Source organism: Crocodylus porosus, unplaced genomic scaffold (genome assembly GCF_001723895.1).
Source record: "Crocodylus porosus isolate Cpor-Errol unplaced genomic scaffold, CroPor_comp1, whole genome shotgun sequence".
NCBI classification, from domain to species: domain Eukaryota; kingdom Metazoa; phylum Chordata; order Crocodylia; family Crocodylidae; genus Crocodylus; species Crocodylus porosus.
Window position 1 is genome coordinate 17,750,333 of NW_017728921.1, and position 26,590 is coordinate 17,776,922.

At 44.6% G+C, this 26,590-nt stretch overlaps 1 protein-coding gene across 1 annotated transcript in view; it reads right to left on the reverse strand.

Moving 5' to 3' along the window:
• Positions 1 to 546: 546 nt before the first annotated feature.
• The window catches only part of SLC5A1 (solute carrier family 5 member 1), a 34,929-nt gene continuing 8,885 nt past the window's right edge, over positions 547 to 26,590 (reverse strand). Inside the window, exons 3-15 of the mRNA XM_019539165.1 lie at positions 22,274 to 22,378; positions 21,371 to 21,430; positions 20,040 to 20,144; positions 14,365 to 14,470; positions 14,038 to 14,118; positions 12,560 to 12,780; positions 11,365 to 11,500; positions 10,526 to 10,633; positions 7,861 to 8,011; positions 7,065 to 7,233; positions 4,295 to 4,510; positions 3,557 to 3,656; positions 547 to 2,161 (exon numbers count right to left, since the gene is read on the reverse strand). Coding sequence (XP_019394710.1) covers positions 1,938 to 2,161; positions 3,557 to 3,656; positions 4,295 to 4,510; positions 7,065 to 7,233; positions 7,861 to 8,011; positions 10,526 to 10,633; positions 11,365 to 11,500; positions 12,560 to 12,780; positions 14,038 to 14,118; positions 14,365 to 14,470; positions 20,040 to 20,144; positions 21,371 to 21,430; positions 22,274 to 22,378 — 1,782 coding nt within the window. The 3' untranslated portion in view covers positions 547 to 1,937. The remainder of the gene's footprint in view (positions 2,162 to 3,556; positions 3,657 to 4,294; positions 4,511 to 7,064; positions 7,234 to 7,860; positions 8,012 to 10,525; positions 10,634 to 11,364; positions 11,501 to 12,559; positions 12,781 to 14,037; positions 14,119 to 14,364; positions 14,471 to 20,039; positions 20,145 to 21,370; positions 21,431 to 22,273; positions 22,379 to 26,590) is intronic.

The following is a 26,590-nucleotide window of genomic DNA, read 5'->3' on the forward strand; positions in this document are numbered from 1 at the left end:
CCCCCACCATAACCCCTCACTTACTCTACCCACCATACCCACTCCCCAACCATGCACCCTGCACATACAATATACAAGAATAAGACTGTATTTTGAGTTTTCTGCAATTGCCTCTATATATACACACTATGCAAACACACAAATCAGGACAAAAATATATTTTTAAATAAAACTAAAATAAAAGTTATAGTAGATGTTTGATATCTTTTTATAGTACATGATATTTTTTTCTAGTTTTAAGATGGCAGCATCCCCCCCACCAGCAAAGGAGTACTTCCAAGGCAAGGGGAGGGACTTCCAGTGGCAAAGGTCTGGGGTTAGGAGCAGGACTTCTGGTCCCAAGATGGCGACCAGGGGGTGGGATGCCTATATCAAGGGGCAGAGCTACCCTTGTTGCCTTCGACAGCTCACCAAAACTCATTAAGTGGCCCTCCAGTCCAAATAACTGCCCACCCCTGGCTTGGACTCTGACCCTGGGGTAACCCTAGCTCAGACATGGGGCAGGTGGCCATGACTGAAGAGATGTGATGTGCTCAGAAAGAGAAAGACGTTTTGGTTTTTATATTTTCTATAGGGCTACACAAAAAACATGGACTTAGTGGACACCAAATACATTAAAAACATTTTAATACTTACAAGCCTTCATAAATACATATATTTACCAGCTGGTAAATACACTAAGATGGGGGATTAAAGTGTGTATTAACACCCTCCTTCATAGGGAAGTCAGTCCCCCTAAATTTTCTTGAATTTATTAAGATACTGGGGATGAGGAGTCAGACCTCTTAAATGTGAACAGAGGTTTATCTTTGGTATATCATGCTAGGGAAGCAGAACCAATAGAAATCTCTTATAAATAAGGCTTCCCATTCAAGTATAGGCACATATTAAAGTTAATATGTGGGAGCTGTTAATGTTAATCTTGAAGAATGAATCAATTGTAAGCACAGTTCTTCTTAGGGCTAGTTAGACTTGTATTGCCTAATTTCAGATCCACTCAAACAGTGAGTAGAAAAGTTACACTCTGATGTTTCTATTTTCCTGACATTCTACTGGGAAGAAACAGTGAAAAAGGAGCAGAGAAAGAAAAAAACAATGCAACATGGAACAGAGTGAAACGAGAGAAACATTCTAGTGGAAGAACAGATACAGTCCCAAACAAATACATCAATACAAATATCACCCAGAGGGCACTCACTATGTTTAGGGACTCATTTATCCTGGATCTATATAGTGCGAACCTTCATGTAGCTACGCTTTGTTTTTTTTCAATCAACTTGGGAAGGGAGGGAAAAACAGATTTGATGGACAGCAGTAGTTTTCAACCTTTTTTCCTTTGTGGGCACCTAAAAAAATTTCAAACAGAGGTGAAGCCCCCATTGAACTGTAAATGTGGATATTCACATACTTTTGATTGATCATCGTCATATTTCGTGGACCCATTAGACGGTCTGTGGACACTCAAGGGTCCACGGACCACAAGCTGAGAACCACTGAAGCACAGGAAAGTGGCACAAGGATCAAGTCAGCTCCACCAGACCTCAAAAAACAAGAATAAAGCTCACGAAACCTTGAATTCCATATGGCTCATGCTGCCCTGGTTCCTACGTTCTGAAGCAAGGCATGAAATGTATTCTGCGAGAAGAGAAGCCTCCTAAATACTATCTCCCCTGATGTATTAGGCTGAGGTTCTGCCCTTTTGAAAAACTCAGTATTTCCAGTTTTTAACCAACAAATTGTTAAATTATGGCTGCAAAACCAATGAATAAATCACCTTAATTTGTAGAAACTCCGGTGACAAATACAATAAGTCTAACTAACTCTTTACAATTTACAAATCATAGTTTCATTTTTTTTTAACAACACTGTGCAACTTCAAAAGGAAAAGGGACTTGTGTTAGACCTTCATAAACACTCTGTGGAGTGTGAAGTGGCATTTATGCAAAAAAGGCATGACAGAAGACAGCCACAGCCAGTAGGATGATGCCATTGATGTTCACAACATTTCTCCATAGTGGCACCTCCGAAGTGTCCGTCAGTTTCTTCTGCATTGCTTCCTCCTCTTCCTTGCTCATTTTGGGCGCTTTTTGCTGATCTAAACCACAGAACCAGTTGTAGGCCTTCTTCATGCATCCCTGCTCTTCATCACCTCCTTCTGCAACTGAAAAAAATACAGCAATATGTCAAGAAATGCAGTGTGTGGACCCATAAAACTGGCAAAAAAACCAAGTTCTCAGCGACAGATTATTCTTTGGAGCTACTCCTATTTGAAATATATCCCTAATTTGCAGTCTGAATTATGCAGAAGTGTTGGAGGAGGAGGAGAAGGAGGGTGTGTGTGTGTGTGTGAGAGAGAGAGAGAATGTGCTTGGAGGGGTGGGGGGTTGTGAATGAGATTTCACAGTACAGCTGCAAAGTGAATGATTTCTGATCACTGAATGGCAATGCAACCAGCCAGTTATTATGAAACCTGGAGACCTGCTGTTTTTCAGTTCATTCATTGTTTGTTATCAAGTAGCAGTGCTATAGCTCACAAACACTAAAAATCATGTTCTGTCAATTAATGCCCATTATAAATATTTAAACAGATGCTGAAAAGTGTTGGATACACACTCTTTGGGCCAGACCGTCCCAATCCATCACCACTGGATACCCAGTGCTGTTCCAGGGTGAAGGAGAAAGGAGGCAGTTGTGGGAAGCCACCTGCACCTCCTTGATTCAAGGCGATACAGGGTAAGCCTTAACTTACACCAGTGAAGATTTGGCACAGCAGAGCCCTGCTCCTGCACAGCTGGTTTCCTTCCTCATCATACGTCTTGACTCCAGTCTTGGCCTCACCATGTCTGGACCCCCTCCTGATCTCTGCCTTCTCCACTCCTCTGCTGTCAGAGACCCTTTATGCAAGGGAGTCTCCACCAGCTATACCTAGCTCTCTGTGGTCACTTACTCTGCTTTTACAACACAAGATGGCCTTAGCAGACTGGAGAGTCTTAGTCTGGTACCTGTTCCTCAGAAGCTTGACAAAGGGCAAGATTAACCCCCTTTTTTCCTTCTCCAAATACTATTTATTAAAAAGACAAAGGGCTGGATCCTGTGCTGCTTTTGGAGCACTGCCAAGAGCTAGGCAGAAAGCAGGTGGCTTTGTGCAGGTGGAGATCTAGCAGTACATTGTCATCCTGTCCTGCATCACCTTTGCTGTTCCACTCCTCACATCTGCCAAGTGCACCTTTTTCTGTCCAGTTAGGTCAAAGGCTTATACATAACTCTGCCAACACACATCACTCCTGTCTTGGAACAACCTTGTTAGCTCTGGGCCTCTCATAAGGGAAATGCAGAAAGAGCAGCTGAAAACTGGTTTCAATTCTGATCCACATAAATCTGATGAACTAGGGAAAAATTAATGCACAACCTAACTGTAGGAGTCTACCAAGCCCTTTGGCTTCTGTGTTTTCAAGAAGTCCAGAGTACTTCACTGCTCATTCAGGAATGAAATGGGGATTTCAGATACACTGCTGGCTTTTTTAGGCCTCATAACAGACTTGTATTCAGAAGTTACCTGATACTTCATCTTCACTAGGATTGTCCTTCTTCTCATCTGCATCCAGGTCGATACGTTCCTCCTTGCTGTTCCTCAGAGTCCAGCACAAGCGGTAGAGCTGCCATAAAATAGATCAGGTTTGTAGATTTGCAATCTCAGACCGCTGTGACCAGGAAGCCTGGACCAGCACTGCGAGCAGGCAGGCCGCAAGCTTGCGAACATCTGGTAAATCACTTTCAGGAATTAGAGAGTGTGGAAGACTGAGGACAGATGCTGTGAATAACTGTTCCTTTTCCCTTTTTAAGGGATCTTTGCTCCCACCAGCCAAAATGCTCCACCCACTCTTTGCAATTCTGAGGGGTAAGTTCCCACATCTGACACTTTATTTTATTTATTTTACTGTATAATATCTTCAAGCTGTTTCTGACTACAGATGTGTCTCTGGCATTTCCAGAATACCGTTCTTCTCACAGAAAGAGCTACATTTCCCCAATAAATCTGGAGCAAAATGCAGGCAAGCTTCTTTGGGTAGATGTGATGTGATATCTTTTATCAATATATCTGGAGCAAAATGTAATTTAGGGAAGATACCACAGTTCTCGCTCCATCCATACAGCTGGGAAGAGATTATATAATTTTTGTGGTCTAAACTCTAGGTTAGAATATTTTTGGTAATGCTTATTTCAAGTATAATTTGTAAACAATGACTTCATTGGCCATTAGCGTCTTGGGGAACACAGTGGGAGCAATACTCACATGTACATCCGGAATGGGCTTTGTAATCAGGGAGACCCCCAGAATGACGATGATGGATATCCCAAACAGGATCATGGCAAAGTAAAGATAGTGAATTCCACAAACGATATACGGACAGACGCTGGGGTTTGTACAACTGCCAGTTCCATAGCCAAACTCCGTAAGCATCCGAGCCAGTCCAACCACCAGCCCAATGACCAAGCCCCAAAAGGCTCCCTGTAGATCAAAGTGACAGGGAGAGTTATCAGAAAGAGTTACTGTGGGTTTGGAAATACAGCGTCTCCCTCCAGTTCTTAATAGCAGTATAAAATATATTTCTGGCAGTGACTATGTGAACAACCTACAGCACCAAAAGGTTAAGAAGAGAGAGAGAACTGGATAATCCTTGTTGTCCACAACCAGACCAATGATTAAATAAGTTCCTGACATTAGTGTCCACAGTCCAAACCTTTTAACTCAAGAGACTAACCAAAAGCCTCTGAAATGATTAAAATGATTTTCCTGGGTTTAGGAATACTGTATTTTTCCAATTACACATCAATCCTGCATCTACAGCAACCCCATGTGTTCAGCTATTTTTTTTTTTTTTTAAGAAAATGCATCTTTTCCTCTGAATGTAAATTGATAACTAGATATGAAGACCTTGACCTGCTATTTTATTTATTTATTAAATTGATACACTGCCCTTCTCAAAAAGGCTCAGGCCAGTTGATGATAAAAGAAACAAAGTCTTATAGAAACAAAATAAAGTATTAATAAATAACAAACAAATTCCCCCCCACCCAAAGAAGAAAGCTACATTCAGAAGCAAACCACCTCATGTCTCCCCCTGCCCCCTTGTTCTCTTGCCTCCGAGTAGTGTGTCCTCCCCTTCCCTTAATCTCCTTTCCCAACCCACAGTCAACAAAAACATTAATTTCCCCCCCACCATTATTCCCTAACACTGTCCCTTCCAAGCCAAGCCCCATCGTTTAGTAGAGAGGGGCCAAGGCTGCCAGAACCTACTCATTGTTCCCTTCCTATATTAAAAAAACACTGTTCAATCAAGGCAAAAAACAGAAACAATAGCAAAAAAACTGCACTGTTTCACCCAGTCTCACTCCCTGCCAAAGGGGGCCCTTGAGTGTTCCCTTTGGCTGCTGCTTGCCCAGAGCAGCTTCCCCAGCGGGGCCTTTCCTCTCCAGCTTAGCTGGCCATGTGGTCTGCCAGCTCAGCCTCCAAGTCCTCCCACCCCAGGTTCAGCCCCCGCAAGCAAGCGAGCAGTGTTGGCAGCCCTGGGGTGCTGTTCCAGTCCATGATTTTGTTGTTACAAAAATAAAAGGTATGCTCATAATCAGAATATGGTAATCTTTTCCTAATCTGCATTTAGCCAAAACTTAGAATGTCACATCCATTTCTTCCCAATAGTTATTCAGAGTGTACCATGGATGAATCCCTGAGGAACTTATTCAGTTTTTGATCAGCCCTTAGTCAGGCTCAATACCAGTTGAAGTCACTGGAAGACTCTCTGGATTAATGAACACAGGGTGTCTGAGAGTCAGCCATGCTACAACCAAAAATGGAAGATTCCTGCTTAGAAAATGCATACTATTATTAGGACATGCCTTGGTAGCAAACTGAACCAATCTCCAAAAAATCATGAATGGTAGAAAGGAGTCAAAACCCAGAAAACTCCAACCCCCACCCCTGGAAATTGAGTGTTTGTCTTTTTCCTCTATCAGCTTTACTCATTGTAGCATCTGTGTGTTTTCCAGACATCAGTGAATTTATCCTCTTGGGATAAATCTGCTCTGGGAGGCAGGAAATGATAATTATCCCTAATATTACAGGTGGGAAAGCTGAACTTCAGAGCAGTTGTCAGGCTGATTTTAAGAGATGCCAAGCACCACAGCTCCCACTAGCTTCTTAGAGTCTTTGAGTGTTCAGTTCTTCTGATATTTAAACCATCAGTGATGTGCCCAAGTTCTCGCTGGATACAGATGGGAGTAGGAACAAGACTGGAAAGGGCTCCTGAGCCACTGAGTTCAGTCCGGTGGGTTTGCAAGCTACCATTAACTAAAGGAATCCCCCAAATTACCACTTTACACCCTTAACCACAACTACCATGATCAGTAGCCAAAACGGCAAGAGAGGTCCACAACCTGCCACAGTCAAAAGCCAGGGAAATGATGGCATTACCAGTGCCCTGCCACAGAAAAGGACAAAAATCCACCAGCTGTCCATACCAGTCTGACCTTGAGGAAGAATTACTTTGACCCAAATTTGGCAGCTGATATGATGTGAAATGGAAAAGCAAGATCCTATAAGCCGGGAATCTCTGCATAGAACTCAGATCCCCGAAGTTCCCACCAAGAATCTGAACCACGGGACGGACAGACTGCCTGTTTGTTGAATGCGGTAAGGACTTGCTTTCAACTCTTAAATCCCTAGAACCCATCCCCTTCAGCACAAGGCACAGTGAAGCAGTAAGTGGCCCCAGCTTCACAACTATTTAGGAGTCAGTGAACTGTAGTTAAGGTCGGGCTGATTTGTCTGTCTGTATTGTATGAGATGAAGGAGGATTCTTCTGCTTAATAAAGGGGCCCTTCTAAAATGCTCAGATCTGGAACATCAGACCATGGGCTATGGAAATATTAGACTCCAGACTGAAGCAAGAGTAAGACAACAGCCTGGTAGAAACACCATTTTGAAACAAAGGCGGGTTGTCGCAGGACCTGAAGGATTGTCCTTTGTGAACTTTTACCCAAACCACTCTTTTAATTGTACTCACCTCCTCATTGACCCTCTTGCAAAAGATAGCAAGCAGGAAGACAGCAGCAATGGGTGGCCCCAGGTAGCTGGTGATAGACTGGATATAATCAAAGAGCTGTCCACTTTGAGCTGACTGCACCACAGGAACCCAAGCAATGCTGACTCCAATTAAAACCAAGATGAAAATCCTGTAAATACAGCCAGACATAACAAGGCCAAACCCCTGTTTATAAATGTCACAAATACAGAAATCAAAAATGAATCAATCAACAATTTAACAATTCATTTTATATTCCCACCAGTATTAAAATACCAGTAAACCCAACAGCCCTGAGGAAGCTCTGCTAGTTTCATCAATTGCCAGTCCACCCGTTGAGAGAAATCCACAATCAAAACAATCAGAAATCAAGAATAAGAAGCTGCTTGTGAACACAGCAAGCCATAAAACAACAGAGACAGATCAACAGCAAACTCACCAGCACAGATAATACATTGATGCTGTAGCTTTTTGTAACTAGCAGCTGTAGGGAATAAGTACACTGGATTTAACTACCCCATGTGCATCACCTTTAAATAGGAAATGAGGTCTGAAACAGGCTCCAGGGAATTCCCAGAAAACATGGGATTAACCTTTCTGGCCACGAGAGGTCACTGCTGCACCACACAGATACAGCAGAAGGGTGGCTCGTCAAGGCACTCATTTTTCCTGAGCTATCAGGACTACAAAAAACCCAACACTGCCTCTAGCATCCGTTACATTTCTAATGAGCATCCATTACATTTCTAATGCTGGAGAGAAGCCCTGTGACATTTACCTTCCAACTAACATGAGCTCCTTCTCAGACGCCCGGGTTCGTATTTTGGTGTAGATATCCATGGTGAACAGAGTGCTAGCGCTGTTAAAAATGGAAGTCAAGGAGCTCATGAGAGAGGCCAGCATGACTGATAACATCAGACCTCGCAAACCTGAAACACAGAGAGAGACAAGTTCACACTACAAGCCGGACAGGTCATGCACCGAGGAAACTCGCTAAGCAACAGCACTGGGTGCATGGGCCGACCTGTCCAACCCAACCAGCTGTCATCAGATGAAGTATTTTCAAGTCATGACACCTCCATGACACCGTACCGGGAAATGAGCAGAATTGTGCCTGCCAGGATTTGAAAAGACAGAACTTGCAGTCTTTTCAAAATTAAATCCCCAAAGTTGGCATCCATATGCCAAAAGAAAAGTCCCTGGGCTGTTGGCATATGGATACCACCTTTGTGGATTTAATGACGCAACAGTTCCTTGTAGATAAACTTCCTGGGTTATAGACCTGCTCTACTATTCTCCAAGCTTAAGTTCCCTGATTAGATTCTTGACCACCCAGAAAGAAAGAAAGAAAAAAAAAAAGCATTCAGGAACAATAACCCTGACCAGAATCACTATCAACCCTGCCTTGTAGAGATGGTAAGTCTCCAATATCTGGTTAAGGTAGTTTCTATCCCTACCTTTCCTATTGTCTGGTGTGCTTTGATTTCCCACCTTAGCTGGCTACTTTCTCACCTCTTTCTGTTATAAGTCCTTAACCCAAGTCTGCAAGCAGTTGAGGCCCATTTTTCTCACCGTGTTACTTCCCACAGAGGTGTGCATTGAGGCTGGGCACTTTCAAACCCTTTTCCAGTCTGCCAAACTATTATATTAGGGTCCACTAAAGGTCCTACATGTACAGGACCCAAGTTTCCCCCAGCCACTTTCCCAGGAACAGCACCCTTTTTCAAGAGAAGTTGCTAGTGAAAAGTGAGGGATGCAGGCTTCAGGATGCGTTCACCACAACCCACCTCCCCAAGGTAGCTGGTCCTAGTATTGACAGTTCAGCAGCAGCCTCCTGGGTCTGATCTAAAGCTCCCTTCTTAGCGGTTCTTTTGCAAGTCACAGGCATAATAAACGCCAAGTTTCCTTAAAAGAGATGCTCTGGTTCAAATAGACATTAATTCAGGGGAGTCCTCTGGCCTATGCTTTACAGCAGGGTAGACTAGGTGATCACTGTAATCCCTTCTGATCTTACTGTCTCTGACACACTGGATGTCTGCAGGTTTCTCTTTCTTCGCTGTATGTATGCCTGCCTCCCTACAGGAAGGAGCATTGTTCTGTAATTGAATAAGCCCAATATAAGGAATCCATGGCTGCACACCAGGAGGGCTGCATTTCCTCCTCCCAGTGGGTTTAGCAGAAATCCTGGCAGAAACATCCTTTTAGTAGCTGGTAATTGAAGGTCAGGTTCAGTCCTTACATAAGCCAGCACAAGCAGTATTTTACCATCTGATATTTGCAAACACTGGTGGCCACTGCATAACTATTTGGCACCAACAGCCATAACAAAGGCTACAGCACTGCAGTCAGCAGCCCCTTAACACGGGGGGAAATGTGATGTATGTAATGGAATGGTGTTAGGGCTCCCATAGCTGAAGGTAGGTGCTGATGTCAATTCAGACCAAACAGTAATGCAGACTCTTGGTTCTGGCAGCTGAATTTCAAGCCAGGGAAGCTAGTAGAGCTGTGCAAAACTTTGGGTGCTGATTTCATTTGGAGGAGATTTGGCCCAAGTCAGTGGCCAAATCTCCGAATTGAACCAGAAGACCAGTTAAAAGATCCGAATCAATTTGAAGCTCTCCAAGCTGATTCGGAAAAGATTTGAAGAGCTTCAGTGATTCGGGCAGTCCCTGCTCACTGCCACAATGAGCTGGACACAGACTCCGAGCTGGTAAGTAGGGGGCGGGGGAGAGAAGGCTGGAGGAGGGGACCATGGGGGGACCCCTGCCACGCCCCATCCCATCTGCTCCTCCAGTGACCCTGAGCACCCCCCAGGCCCCCAGCTGCTCTCCCAACTCCCTCCTGCCCCGATCCCAGTTCTTTAAAAAGGAAAAAAAAGTCCCCATTCACCAGCCACTGCAGCAGCCATCGGGGCTTCTGGGGGCTCATGACAGAGCCCCCCATGCAGCATGGGGAAGTTGGGGGCTGTGGGAATTGCCCCCCGCTGGGCAGAAGCCGGTGAATTGGGGCTTTAAAAAGGGCTGGGAGCATGGTGGTGCAGTCATGGGGGAGCTGGGTAAGCAGGCGAAGGTTGGGTGGCTCATGGCCGAGCCCCCTGTGCAGCAGGGATTGTACCCCTGCAGGGCGGCAGCTGATAAGTGGGGGCTTTTTTTGTTGTTGTTTGTTTTCGTTTTTAAAGATCTGGGACCTGGGATAGTGGGCAGGGAATGGGGCCAATTCAAAGACCTGGCCACTAAATCTCTGAATCAGATTTGGCTGAATCGATCTGGGACAGTGATTTGAATCACTGAATCAAATCACTGTCCCCCGAATCAGCTGAATCTGAATCCAAAGCGAATACCAGCTGCTTTGCTCAGCCCTAGAAGCCAGCACCCTTAACGACCAGCCTTTGAAACCTGGCTGCTGCAACCTTCACATAAAACACTAAACCAGCAGGTTCTTACCATTTGGCATAAGTTCCACCACCATTTTTGGATAAGCAATGTTGGTACAGCCGACGGGAGTGCCACAGTACCGCTCACATTCAGAGGGCACAACACAAGCCACCACATCTGAGGAGAAGATCACAAGACAGGAAATGCCAGGGGGCTCCATCAGCAAGGTATCCAAAAATCAAGAGAACTTCTTAAATTCATCTCTGAGGAAAAACACCAATTTGCTTGGTACCATCCTGGGCCCCCCACTGGGGGAGGGATCCCATGCCTGCTCCACTTATTTCCTACCTGAAGGAAAAGTAGAAGTGCTATATGTGAAAACATTAAAACTGCCCTGACAGAGCTGGAAATGGGGGCAGGATTGAAGAATGTGGGTGCTGTACAGGGCAGCATCAGTCTGAATCAAGAAAAGGCCCCCTCCATTCTGCCCATCTGCTCTGCTGCCTGCTGTTGTGTACACAGCTGGGTATGGAAAGGAAGCCAGCCTGGCACTATGCTGACACTGAACCAGCAAGCATGAGAATTTCAGGAACCGCCAGGAGCTGGGCACAGTCGTTGTGGTGACAAACTCCATCCTTCAGCCCGGGAGCAGAGAATCAGTCATGGATGGGGGTGGTTTCTCTTCACTCAGTCAAAGCAGGAATGCTGTGAGCAGTGGAGAAGTTAGGAGACAACGATAGCATTATTGAACCCTGAGCAGAGGGAGGGGAAACAGCAGGTATCTTAATGATCTGAGTATAGAGAGCAGAAAGGGGGAAGGAACTTGGAAAGGAACAGAGAAGACAAGACCAAGGGGCACTGAGACAGTAATGAGAAGAGACTAAAGGGACTTGAAAGCTAGATCTTACCTGTGTACAAAATCCGACTGATCATCCCAGGCATCACCATCAGGAACATGGGCAGCAGCTTCAGGTACCCACACATGATACAACCAGCCTTTACATGGGACATGTTCTTGCCGGAGAGACATCTCTGGACAATAACCTGTCAATGACACATGAACATGAAACACTTCAGGAAAGAGCTTTGTTACACAGCCTGCCAGCTGCATCCAGATGCGAGGATGCTCTTTAATCTGTGTTCCAGGAAGAGATCTAACCATTCCCCCTTAAAAAAATAAAACCGTCGAAGGAACAAGCAAATGCATCCCATAGATAAAAGTAACAAATACCATTAGCCGAAAACATGTTTCAAATGTAAAACTCCCTGCCCCAACATATTAATAAGCTTAGTAGGAATCAATAAAAGGATTACATATTTGCAAAAAAATGCTAAGGGGAGACAGAGTTACCCTTACTAGTATGCAAATATAGGTAATCAAAAATCCACATGATACGGAGCATAGGTAGATCATCCAGCTGGGGGCTGACCAAATTCCCCACCCATTCACACAAGCCAGACAGTACTTCACAATTACAGTAGTACATGTCCCTGTCTCTCCATATCCCAACATAATCATTTTTGTAGACTGCATAGACTGCTATGCTACAGAGGAAATAGAAGGAGGAAAGGGGAAGGTCGTTCAACCTGAGGTAGGACGAGGAGAAAACTCAGCAAGCATCAGTAACTATCTGCTCACCTCTGTGTACACAAGAGGTTTAAACAGCACAAATAGGAACTGTACCCAGGATAGCTGGATAGGGAATTACTTCAACAGACTGACAGAAGTCCTTTTTAGCATGTAGCCAGCCTATTCAAGAGGCCTATCAAGGTGCCCATATTTGAAAATTGGACACAAGTATCACAAGAAAGAGGGAAAACCATCATACAGAACATATCTCTGCCCATCACAGTATGTGAAAGGGCATGTACATGTGTGCATATGCACATGCGCACACACACACACACGTGTGTGTTTCAACATAGTAGGGACTGGATCTGAATCTAAAAGCTGACCAGAAAAGTAATTTTGCCCTCAGGAGATGATAGCCACACTATGGCAGTCCTGTGAGGGAAAATACATTTAAAAATAAAGATCCATGAAAACTGGATTTCAGATTTTAGAACACACTGAATTTCCCAATCCGGTAGTCTTTACATTACCTGATCTGTGCACCAGTACCACAAAGCAAGGATGCTCAAACCAAAGACAAGCCCTGGCCACGGCAGGTCTCCAGTGATGGGATCTCGGAAGATGTGGAAGGAATCTGCCCGAGGGGTGTAACACTTTGGGTTAAGGGTACCATTTGTGTATGTGACGTTGGTTGGAATTGCATTCATGTATTTCTCAACAAAAGCATTGTAGCCTCCTACTTTGTCAAATGCTGAAAAACAGAATAAGACCATTGTTAAAGGTATTAAATGGAAAAAGTCTCTGATGGAACTGAAGAGTCCAAGGAGGAAAATTCATGCTACGGGTGCCATAAGCCTGACCAAACTTCATCATTGTTGGCAGAAAAATCAAAAAAAACCCAAACCCCATTGTATTACGAATGCTCTCCTAACCAAGGTGTCAGCGTGAGTGGCTTTGCTGCTCAGACCACTATAGAGGAGCTTTACATCACTCTGCCTGACTCCACTCTCCTTCCCATGTCCCATATTCAAGCTTTCCACTTTGAACAATGAACAAAGATGAGAGTGGCAGTAGCATAGCTAAGGGGGAAGGAGGGGTGCAAAAACAGCAATTGCTGTACTACAAACCCAACTTCTGCTACCACAGCTGCCAGCAGCATAGCCACTGATGCTGCCGTGTGCACTGCTACTGCCCATGGCCCACAGGTGTCCAGGTATGCCTCTGAAGAGGGAAGAAAATTAAGCTTCCTAGGATTCCCTGTGATTATTTCCTTCACTTAGGAACACAAAACTGCAAGGGACCTCTCAGGCCACTGATCCCAGGCCTCTGACTTCGGAGTGAACCATTTATCCAAAAGTCCAAATTAAGCCTCAGTTTAATTATGCAGGCTAGCTCCTTAATAATAGGGCTCTATTTCATAGTATAGGCCATGTTTTAATGCATAGATGGGCCTGTGGACACTTGCCCTCCCATTCTTAATCACAGAGCCCATCTCATCTGTCATGGGCAATGGGGGCAATGGAATGATATCCCTATGGCAACTACAAGACTAGCTTAAATATTTAATATACTTGAGATGTTTTAATGCAATTTAGCAGCTAGAAACAAGGAGCTGCTGTACCATGTGATCGATCACCTTTCGGCTTAGCACTAAAAATTCATGAGCTAGTCTGACACACTGTCCTACTATAACCTTCCCAAAACAAGTTACCTTCTGGATCTTTCAATGCTTGCAACAACTCTGCCTCACCCCTCCCCACCTGCATACACAAAATATTTTATCCTTATGTGGGATGATGTCATGCGTTCATGGTTGCTTTGGCAATGCAATCATGTGGATGACAAGATGACTTGGCAATGCTAGTGTCCTCCTCCAGGCAAATGCATGAAAGCAGCTGCAGTGCTACAACTGGCAACCTGATAGGACCCCACAATGCTGGATCCACTTCACTGGGACAGTAGGGCACAAGGTGTATAATTCTGGCTCTAATTCACCTGATTTACTTACCAAATCCCATGAGAATGAAGGACCCCACCAGCATGATGAAGGTCTGCAAGGTGTCTGTGTAAATCACAGCTGCAAGGCCACCTAAACGCAAAGAAAAAGCCAAGAATAGGTGAGGTCTTCTGAAGGAGAAAGCCTCAGTAGGAAACACCTCGTTGTACTCTTCTACAGTATCACTCTCCCTCTCACACACACACACATATTTATACACAAATCCAAATCACTTTCCATTCATATTTTCATTCCTTTCTCCTCTCGCCTCTCCCCTTTTCATCTCTCTGCATCACTCAAACTCATTTTGAAATTTGTCAGTCTGTTCCACACACTCACCTGTGATGGTATAAAGACCAGTAATGGCCAGCAGTATAACTATAGCCAAATAAAGGTTTAGGCCCATGGCCAGCTGGATAAATATAGCCCCAGAGAAGATATCAGCCTAATAAAAGAAAGGTAAAAGGTTAAGGAAAGTGGAGATAATGGGACTAATTCTGTTGCTCTAACCTATCCCTTCCGCCAAATGATAGCACAAAAGAATAAAAACATGTGCAAAATAAAAATAAAGCCTATCTCCTTGGTCTCCAAGGGCACCTACACACGATGGAGCTCTCCCCTGATGTGTGCTAATTAGCACCGGTTGGGGCAGACTTGATTAATCAAGTCTGCTGCAGCATGCTAATTAGTGCACTCCAGGAGCCTCCATGTCACATGTACTCAGTGTCCCTGCATTTCAAAATGGCGGCAGGGGAGCTTTACTAAAGCTTGTCTAATGAGCTTTAGTTAAAGCACCCCTGCTGCCATTTTGAAAGGTGGGACACTGAGTACATGTGATGATGCAGGCACTTTAATTAGAGCGGCTCCAGCAGACTCGACTGATCTCTGTCAGCCACTCTAATTAAAGCGCCGCCACCCTGCCCCCACCCCCAGAGCATGTGTATAGGTGCTCGAAGACTTGTCTTATTTTGACTGCTGGTCTCTCTCTGAAGTTCAGTGCCCAGAAATGTGGCTACAATTCATCTTAGCCAAATCTGACTAGTCACCTCTCCACCCCTGTGCATTTACATATGGGGACAAATCTGAACAAGAAAGCACTTAAACCCCAGACCACGTGAACAGTGATGCTCACTGACAACCTTTGTGTCATCCAGGAAGAATTATGTTCAATGACCCCTCCATTTAGTGATAAGCTACAAGTCTCTTCTCTAGCTCCACACAAATACGTGCAGTACAACTGGTACTGGTAGTTTACGACAACACCTTATTTTGCACGAGTTCAATGAATGCCTCAAAGTAACCGACGTGAAGTTGGCCTGCTACAAGGACATTTAGCTCTTGTAAGAGAAGAGCTTGCAGCTTTAGGATTAACACTTTATCTTGGAGGTTAGTTAGCTAAGCAACTCCCAAGGATGAGACAGAATTTGCCTCAGCGTGGCGTCCCCAAATTGGACATCAGGCTGGCCTACCTCAGTCCAGCTCATGCTGCACCACTGAAGGCTGTTTCTCTGAGCGGTTTGCAGCAGTGCAGCTGCCCCAGTAGCAAAGACACTTTGCTAAGAAGTGTCTCTGTTACGTGGGTCAGACAGTGCAACCACAATCAAGTCACTGAGTTTTTGCTTCAAAGTCACTCATTCACTTTGGAAAAGCTCACCTAAAATCCCAAAACAAGCACAGCCAAGGAAGGGCTTTACCTGTCAGCTCTACTAGAGGTTACAACAGCAACAAGTATTGAATTGAAGCAGGGAGGGCCAATCCCATATTGGATTAAACCAAGGATTTAACAGAGGCTGTTCTGCATGCAATAATGTTGCTTATCACATTTCACCTTCAAAGCTCTTTGATGTCAATAGTGTATCATAGATTCATAGTTGTAGGGTTGGAAGGGACCTTGTAGATCTTCTAGTCTGACCCCCTGCCCTGGGCAGGAGAGAAAACCAGGCTCAAATGACCCCAGCCAGGTAGACGTCTAGCCTCCTTTTAAAGACCCCCAGGGTAGGAGCCAGCACCACTTGGAAGTTAGTTCCAGCTCCTAGCCGCCCTGGCTGTGAAGTAGCGCCTTCAGATGTCTGTTCTCACAGTGAGACTTGGAACTGGGTACTACTACATTTTACAGGCAAGGGAACTTAAGCAGAAAATATTTCAGTGGCAAAGCCACTCCACTCTACCAGCAGCTGGGTAGGTGCTAGAGGAAGAAATCCTCTCCTGCCTACCCCTGAGAAACTACTCCATGGCTGCTATTGCAACGTTGAGACTACAAGGCCTGACACCACGTCAGCACCACACTCTTCAGGGTGAGAAGCAGACATGAAGGCCAGCTTGGCAGTCCTGCTCCTTTGTCAGCCATTGCCCACTGGCATGCAGAAAGCTGGAGTGGAGCAAAGCAGCACCTGCACAGGGGAAATGTAACACAAGCACAGTCCCATCCTCAGGTTCTCCCACACCTTTGCAATCAGTGCCCAGGGAGGCTGGGCCAGGATTTTCCAACAAGGGACTCAGAGTTAGGACTAAGAGACAGGAAGGAGGTTTGAGATCTTAATCCCATATGCTACTTGCATAATCATCATCTGCTGTGTGTCTGGGAGGAGATGCCTTCCTGACCCTCAGACGGCTGATCACCTCATGTCCCAAAGTGTACCCAGTTTATTTTTAGCATTAGTTTAGCGTGCATATCTTTACATATTAATGGCTATAAAATGATCCCACTGGGAAATGTGCAGTTAATTATTTAACATCCCGAGTGATACCTTAACCCTTGGATTTGCTGAATTACCTTTGAAATTCACCTTTCCTATCGCAGTTAGATTATTTACTACTGATATTTCCTTGCTTCTCCATTAACTCTTTTTTATGGATAATATTCAAAACTTATCATTATTCTGAAATTAGTAAATGGTTTCCTTGCACTGCAGGACTTCACATGAGAGCCACGCACCAATATGCAGGAACTCCTTGAGAAAACTAGAAGTGACATTGGTTGTAGCTTCAATGACAACTACTGTTGCCAACAGTAGTTAAGACTATCAAGAAAAACTAAAGGAAGTTAAGAAAATGCCACAGTCCCTTAGAAGATTCAGATTTTAAGTTTCTTCAGGTTGTGGACAGCAATCTGCCACTTATATCACTCATTATCTAGTCTACACCATCTTCTGGCTCAGCTTTGCCACCTGTGGTTCAGCTACACTGCTAGGAACAGCAGTAGTGGCATGAATGGATAGCAGTTTCTTCAAAGCGGCTATGGGCACAACTCATGCAGAAGCTCTCTAGCCGCATCTCCAGTGCTCTGCTTCCACAGAACATACCTTGGCTTCAGGAACATAAGAGATTATGGCTCTTTCTGGGGAGCTGGTGAAGGAGAAGCCACCAAGCAAGACAAGAAAGGAATAAAAGTGCATAGAACAGAGAGGGGAAAAAGTAAGTGGGTAAAGAGAGTCACAGCAGGAGCTCTGCATGGCGACACACAGAGGACCCATTACTAGTCTGTCATAAGAGAATGGAGATGGCCAGAAAAAATACAGGAACCGGTGCAGCAGAGTAGTCATGGAACGTACATAGAGCCATGCACCCTGGATAAAGCTCTCACAATCACAAACACATGTGGCATGGAGGAAGCAACACAGAAAACAAGTACCCTGAAAACAAAATCCCAGTCCTGCCCAGCTAACACAACAAAGCAGCCCTGGGATGGGGCCAGTATAGCTGAGCCCTTCTCCAATTGCAGCTTGTCCAACTGTGTCCTCTGACATGCAAGTTTAAATTGCAGAGGGTGTCAACATGACTCAAATTTTTAGGTGCGTCAAGGTAACCACAAGTGATGAGGAAAGCCATTTTCTGATACCTGGCTGGCAATAATAGTAACAGGAAGAACAGGGAGGATCTGCAAAGGCAGCAGCCTGGAAGCAATATGCAAATCTGTGCAATCAACTGGCATGTCTTGACTCAGACTTTTGAGCAATGCTATTTATGTCTCTGGCACCAGAGGGGAAGATTCCTACAGAGCTTCTTGGTATTTGCATGCCACCCTGCATACGCCACCTGCCTCAGTGCCTATGCAGAACTGTAGATGTATTTACATACTAAATGAAAGCTCTAGTGTGCAGACAGTGAGATCTGCTGCCCTTCTCTGTTTGCCCTATTCCAGGTGACCTGTTGGACTGACAGGCACTTGCCATGGCCACAGGCGCAGTTCTGTATGCTGCCCTTGATCAGTTAATTCTTTGTCATGGTAACAAGCACCCCACCCAGATGAGTTAATGTGGAGAGGACACAGTTGGACAAGCTGCAATTGGAGAAGGGCTCAGCTATACTGGCCCCATCACAGGGCTGCTTTGTTGTGTTAGCTGGGCAGGACCGGGAGCTTCTCTGATGGCTGCTGTAACTCAAGATGAGAACACCCCTCAACCTATAGCTAACACTCCCCAACCTATAGCCAATTAATTCAATACACTGCTGCAGATCATCTTATCCCTTTGACTTCTCTTTACAAGACAACCCTTTTTTTCCCTGCTCCAGTGCTCCCCACTTGCATCTTTCTCTATACTTACCCCACTGCTTCTGCAACTACATTTATAAGCTTTACCCAGTGACATCACTGCAGGATTTGGCCCCTTAGTGATCACATTGTTACTTGTTACCTTTGGTGTACCCTGCCTACATCTCTGCTGCCTTTCCTTCATCACCCTTAAAACTACCCTCCCTGTCTACTTCACCCAAACTAAACTTTCTGTTGCACCACTTGCTTGGCATAATTTTACATTTAACATTCAGCAGCTATCCTCCCTTCATCAGGCAGATCCTGAAGGCTTTCCTATTCTGTGTAGTTTTTCACCTTCCCATCTTATTCCATTCCCTAAGAGGAAGGCATGCCTGCTGGAACTGACAGAAACCCTCTAAGCCAACTCAGGTCACTTTAACTGGATATCAGGGGAAATTTAGTGCGTGTGTGCGTGTGTATATAAAATCTAGGAGAAATAAAAAATCTAGGATATAGTTAGCAAACTGATGACCTTTTCACAATACAGAGAGATACAAGTTCTATACTAGGATTGCAAATCAGTTATCCATCTGGATTCATGCCACGTCTATTACAGCTGATAGAATAATATTATGCTGTGTTGCACATGCTAGATTTGTGATTACAGCTGCACATAACAGTTTTATTGACTGCTGCTCACTGAAAGAAATGCAAGAGCAAACCCAGCGTGTGGACTTCTTCCAAGTCCCAGCCTGTTTAATTTATAATCCTTGGGAGGCTCAGTTATCACAAGGGTGTGAGATCTGAGAGCAACTGTTTTACCTTAAATTGCACTATTATCACTCAGCTCCTATTTCGGGGGCAAAGAGTAACCTTGCATAGCAACTGCAGTAAAACAACAGCCCCGGGTCTGCCTGGACTATGGACTAGGCTGGAGCCTTGTTAGCTTCAAAAGGTGTGGGAAATCATAGCTCCCTTTACTCTTACACTGCACCCTCCTGAGATGCACTTCATAGCACCAGCTGATCAACAGAAAGGCTCTCTTCTCTTTCCTTCTCATTCACTCCTCCCTTCTCCTCACATTTACCCACTCTCTTTTCTAACTGCTCCTCATTTGTTCTCTTCTTTCCACAGCGCTAAAAGGTTATTTGTTTATAGCAGAGGAGGGTAATGGAAAAGATGAGGATGAAGGTGAGAAAAAAAAAACCCCTCGCACTCCTTGAATATGAAAGGGTCTTGGTTTCCCCAGCTTGAAGGCAAAGAGAGTTACAAACTTAAGAAAGCAAGGAGGTCTATTGCCCAGATGATGCTCAAAACAAAGTGTGGATGGGTGGTCCTGGGAAACAAGGAAATGAAAAAGTGACAACATGGAAACAAATTTTTACCAGCCTAAATTAAGCCAAGGACACTGAATGAGAACCAAAAGAGCCAGGCACATAGAAAGGGTTTGTATGTGTATGCAGAATAGTTTAAACTTGAGCATCTCTCTCTCAGGCCAGTACACAGCAGAAGTGGGGAAAATGGGAAAAGTGTAACTCACTGAGATCTTGGTGAAAATATAAAGGAGCAGAGAAAGCACCGACAGGTAGACTTGAATCCGTTTGCCACCAAATCGCTTCCTGAGGTACTCCGGCATTGTCACCACCTGCGGAAAGAGAATTCACACTAGAGCAATGTTTTCCAACCAGTGTGCCATGGCACACCAGTGTGCTGTCAGAAATGAACAGGTGTGCTGTGCAATTTTGCCATGGCAATGAGCTACAATAGGTGTGAGGATAGGGAAGGTCTTAACAAGTGTGCCATGGAAAATTATTATTAATGTAAGCATGCCTTAGGCTGGAAAAGGTTGGGAAACACTGGACTAGGGGACACACATAACTTCAGACACTTTCTGCTGCCCAGATATTACAGGAATGGGGGCCCCAGAGGTGCAGGAGAAAGAAAGAAAAAACTTCAAGAATTGGAGAAAGATACAGAAGAAGGCCTTTGTACATGTCACAAAATTAGCTTTTAAAGTGGCTTAAATGCCCTTTTGCACTGCTTTAATGGCATTGCTGTTTGCACGCTCAGCAGTGTATTCCACTTCAAATGACTTCGGTACATAGCGAGATAACACACCTCCGAGGTGCTTTAGTTTGCCACCTAACATAGTGCAACAGTGCACGGGGTGCTGGAAGCCGACGTGCTTGGGGCTTGGCGGGCCCCGCATAGGTCAGAGGCTGTGGGTCCTAGTGACAGCCTGTGTAGGCAGGCTGCACTGAAGAATGGGTGCGGAAATCAGCAAGCCTGTTTTTGATTTTTTCCTTCCTGGACCCTGCCTGCCTGAGCTGTGAGGGGACCCAGTGGTTCCCTTCCCTGCTGCAGCACCCCCTGGGACTGTGCAGGCCAGGTGCCAGCAGGCAGGTGCTGCCTGGGGGGCTCCCACACAGCTCAGGGACTGCTCGGCCCACCGGTAGCTCACCTCCCCCAACCCCCAAGCCTCCCACCACCAAAAAGACAAGTAAGGATTAGGCCTCTACCCTTGTGTACATGCCATGGGGCTTTAGTTCAGTTTAATTCTCCCTAAATTGAAGCAGTATTTTTAAGAACCCACCACTTCAATTTAGGGAGAACTAAACTGAATTAAAACCTCATGGTGTGTACAAGCAGCCCGAGAATGCCCAATCTTCCCCATGCAAAGATCTCAAAGCCAGAGAAAGCACCCTCTCCAAATACATGTATATGGCACTGTTACAGATCATGCCTGCCGCTTACAAGTCTCTTGCCATTGAGGATGGTTTTCTGATGGTGCTAGACCCCACACACAGTAGGCTGAGAAATAAATAGCAACACAGGGAACAAAGATAGGCAAAAAAATATATTTGTGCTTACCCCAGCCTTGATGTAGATGGGTACAAACACCCAGCCAAGAACGACCACCAATACCAGGGCCTGAACAAAAGAGATCAGCTGAATTAGCCTCTTATCCTCTTACCAGCACTCCCTGTTGAAGCCAAATATCAGGCTGCATGTTAATGATACTGCTACAGTAAACAGAACCATGGCCAGTGCAAGCCCCTTGTCCTCCTTCCTTCTGTTCTGCTTGTATTTGACAGCTGAAAGTCAAAGGGATGGGATCCTGACTCTAGTTAAGTCAATGGGAGTTTTACCACCGACTTGAAATGGGGCTAGGATTTCACTAGAATCCAACAGAAGCCCCCAAGGAAGTCTCCATTGGGACTTACTGAAGTAGGAAGATTGCTAGGATAGAGCCTTTGCCTATGTATGGGGAAAATACATACGCAGTGGCTCTGCACAGGTCTTAAGAGTTTCCCTCTCTTGCAGATCCCCTACCAACACTCAGCCTGACTACAGTGTGGGCCTTTGAATTTCAAATCACTGCTTCATGTAGCCTTGCTCAGTAAAGATCTGTGAAAGTTAAAGTGCCACCAGCCCTCTAGAGGCTGTTCTGTACCCAACACAGAAATTCTAGGGATGCCACCCATGTCCCCTTGTCCAGTCTCTCAGCAGCCACCACTCTAGGAAACGTTCTCTCCCCAAATCCAAGTACGCTTTGATCATCTCTGCCAGCCAGGATGTTAGGCAGCAGAGTTTCCCTCAGCAGATTAGCTTGCTTCCGTACTCCAGCAGACTAAAGACTGGCAGCGAAGCCATTACTTGTTGCAGAGGCTGAAGATCCAAGGGAAAAACTATACTCCCCCATCACCACCGGGGTCACAGTAATGTGCTCCCCCAGGCTACCAGGGGCTGTTGATTTAAATGTGTGCCACTTACATTCCACTCGAATCCTCCCGTGGCAATTCCACCAGCTGCTCCTGTTCCTGCCAGGCCCACAAAATGCCCGCTGCCAATGTTACTGGCAAACAGAGAAGCACCAATCTGAAAGCAGAAAGAACATGAAATCTTGGCCGAGTTCTTCAACTCAGGCCCTGGCTAAAACAGCTGCTCCATTTGGAAAAATATCTTGGGAACAAAACAAAACTTGCTTAGCTGTTGTCCTTTCTGTCCGTCTGTGGTTGCCATGGGATCTGAGTGCTTGGCAGCCACCACCTCCCTGACAGCTTTGAAGACTCCCTCCCACATCAACACACATGTGCACAAATGTAACCAGCATATCTGCAAGCAACAAAAACCAAGTAGGATGTTGCATATTAAATCAGCCAAGTAGACACTGCTGGAGGATAATACTCCCTTCCTCTCCTAAAAATAGGCAATGCTGCATGTTGCTCATGAATCTCTGCAAAATTTCATTAACTGTCATCTGGGTGATATATTCCAAAATGAGCAGCCAATGCCCCTGGCCAAAGCCTTTGGCAGCTTGGACTGATGTGATATGTTGACCCTGCTCCAGGAGTGATTCTAGCCCACATCAAGAAAATTAGATATAATCAGACCAAAGATGCTTAAGCCATATGGCCAGCTTGCATCATCAGTGGGAGATGCACCCCTTTTGGAGATGGCTTGCTTTGGTCAAGGGAACATTAAAGCATTATTGGATTAGATTAAAGTGTTAAAGTGCAAATTACAGCATTATTGGATTACAAGAGATGACACATACGCAAGATCAAGATTATGCCTAAAATCTCATTCTTCATCAAGTACTGCAAAGAGACAATGGGAGGAGATGGAGAGAAAAAGCCATGAACATAATTTCCCTGAACTAAAGTACAAAACTGTAATCTATTATAAGATCAGGAACTGACATATCTGGGTGTGAGAAACTTGAGTGGGAAAATATATTGAGATGGGCTTGGATCTGCAAGCAGAGGATACACAGGAGATGAAGTGGTTCTGAGATGAAAAGGGAACTCTTACTTGTTTTCAAATCCTATAAGAACAGCAGAAAGGATAACTGCAAAAAGGAGAGAAGTAAAGAAAAAAGGTATGGAGGAGGATAGCTGAGTGAGCTCTGCTGAGCAGTTTCTCCCACTCTTTGGTATCAGACAATAATCATAGCTTAAATATACTGAAGACTTTTCATGATGAAGGATCCCTGAAGTGCTTTAAAAATGCGTACAATTCAGACTGCGCCCAGAGTTGCTGTATGCGATGCACTCTCCGTCCTCGTTCACTAGTTGCAGTCAGTTGGACTAAGGATCTACGACCCTTGTAAAAGGGAGAGCAATTCACTATCTGCAAATGAATGGGAAGTTGTAGTGCCCCAATGAATAAGAAGTGAGGAAGAGGCAAGACATCTCATTCCTTTAGCATTATAGGAAATGATCAGGCATCACAAAAAATAAATTATCTTTCTAGGAACACAGGCAGTCACACCCATGTCCTCACAGTGCTTGTTTGCAATTCCCGGGCATAACATGGGGCTTTCAGCATAGAAATTAGACTCTGAAAATCAGGCTCATAACTAGTAAATCCATGCGAGAGCCAGAAAGGCGTTAGCAGCCTTTGGCTCATGATCCTTAATGACAAGATAGTTCTCTCTCCCACACTTTAAATGCATGATATATTCTGCAAGTAAAACTAAGCACAAAATGTTATTTCTTCCCCCATTCTCACTTTTTCTTCCTAGCAATCTTAGCTTTCCTCAGGCTCCAGTACCTTTGTGAAGGGACAAATCTCCTGGAGTACCATATTTCTGCTCTGCTTACTCCTGGAGTTCCTCATACTTTTCAAATGGCAATCAGCCCTATCCTGTTCGTGACACCAGGTATTTCCACAATAATGTTTTGTGATATAACAAACAATTATATCAGGAAATGAGTCAAAGAGAAAGACTAGAAAGAAGATGAAGAGGGTGAATCCCATCACCTGTTTGTTCCAACATAAATGATTTTTGATGGAACACACAGTAGTGGTGAATGAGTCAAAGAAAAAGATTGGATAAATTATAAAAAGAAAGCTCTTTCCTGAGGCCACAAGGGCAAATTCATTGCCCCCACGTACACTTAATCCTGGGTTTTCCCTTCACTGTTCCACCCAGACTTGGCTATGGAAATTAATTAAATGCTATCTTCCTCTAGCTCAGTGAGTATGTCCAAGTAATGCAGTTCTCAACCAGTATGGGGACATTGCATTCCAGTTTCTAGGAAGCTCACAGCATTTGCAAGGTCAGTGGGAATTATGGGTGTGCACAACACTGCCTAGAATCGACCCAATTCGACATGCTTAGTTTTCACTGGAGTCAGATGCCATTTCCTTTAGCAGGAACAGGAACATGGTGTATAGGAGGACAACAGTAACCACATTTTTAAAAAAGGAGGCAATAGTCTCATCACCAGTAGCCATAGATTACAGCTGAGGAGGGGAGGGTGCTGAGCATGTATGGATCTTATTTATCAAAACTTTATTTTTGTATTTGGGCAGAAGGCTGCCTTGGTTTCACTGCACTGTCGGCTGTTGTCTACTGCTTCACCTGTGGATGAATTATTAAACCTCATTCTGAATCATTAAGAATGCAATCACTAGAAATGATTAACTACATTATTCTCCAGTTCTCATTCAATGAGTTCCTGCATCTGGCCTGAAGGCTTGAAATGCACCTTAAGCAGCTTTAAGAAATGAAAGCAGCCATCTAAGGACCCAGAAAGCCGACAGCTCCAAGTAGAATGGTGGGAGTGCCTCTGAACTTGGGTTGTTTGTCTGGAGTGAAGCTGGGACTGTTTCTGTGCAAATAGATTTGTATTTTCTTTATCAAACTTCCAAGAAAATACACAGCCAAATGGAAACCCATGCAATCAGGATAACAAACATGAAGAAGCAGCCATGTAAGCATATATTACCTTCTGCTTCTATAGTTTTCTGACACAAGGAAGACCCACTAGCATGTATTAACTACAAATGTAATGTAAAACCATGTTTTCAGTGATTTATACATCCATTAATGTACATATATTTATATAAAGTATTTATATATCTCACACACTGAGGTGGGGGAAGCATTTATTTATTTTACTCAGAAGGGTAGAAATATATTGGCAAGAAGAATGCACTTCATTCAAAAGCTTGTCTAAGTCTATTCCAACCATGCAATTGGTCAAATAGAAGATATCACCGACAACAGCCCTTGACTCTCCAGTCCTTTTGTAAATTGTGGCAAGAAAAGCTACAAGGGGGGTTACCTAACACTTTGCAGTACCTGTTATAGCTACTCTCATTAAGCAAGTGCCTAGTGAGTTCTGCTTAACCCTTGCCGTTGGGATTTTTGAAGGAGCTAGACTTACCTAAGCTGTTTTAAAATGTCAACCTTGTTCTAGACAGAGATATACTCAACTGCACTGAGCCTTAGAGACCTAGAGAAAAAGTACACCTTAAGCTTTGAATGATATAAGATAGGACTGAATACTCAATTGCCCCAGTCTGAATTGATAGTGCCTGTAATAGATCCCCACTTGCAACAGCCAAAGGATTCTGACCCATTTCCCAGATTGCTCCATATTACTGCTAATATCTTTCCTTCCTTACAGGTGCAGTATTGCAGTTGCAAGGCCCTATGTTGTTAGGAGGAGCAGTCAGGCCAGTTTTTTTATGACCTTGCTGCTACAGGTAAAGTGAGTCAGAGGAAGTGGTTCTCCTCACTTCCAGGCCCTTGCTGACCTGACCTGAGGTTCATATTTTGTATAGGACATGGAGCCCTGTGGACACAGCTGCTTGGCTGCTAAGGGAATTCCAAGGAAACAGTTGTTTTTACCAGTTTGTGCAGTCTCCACTAGGCAACTCCATAACTGTATCTCACAAAGGATGGGCTGAAAGCGGGAAGGCTCACAAAGATAAAGGTCAAACAGTCAGGGGGAAAATGGATGGAAAAAGAAAGATATGGTAGGAAGAGGGAAGATGAAAATGAGGGAAAGGGGGAGGACTGCTAAAGTTGAAAGCAGAGGGTAGCAAATTGAGATGGGAGAGGAGAGGTCAGGGCTAGAGATCCACGTAGAATATTGTAACTTCTAGGAAATCATAGTTTCACAGTTGGTAGGGTTGGAAGGAACCTGAGCAGATCATCGATCCAACCCCCTGCCATGCCAGGAAAGAGTACTGAGGTCAAACGACCCCAGCAAGGTGTTTGTCTAGCCTTGTCTTAAAGACCCCCGGGGTAGGAGCCAGCACCACTTCGCTTGCAAGTTGGTTCCAGATCCTAGC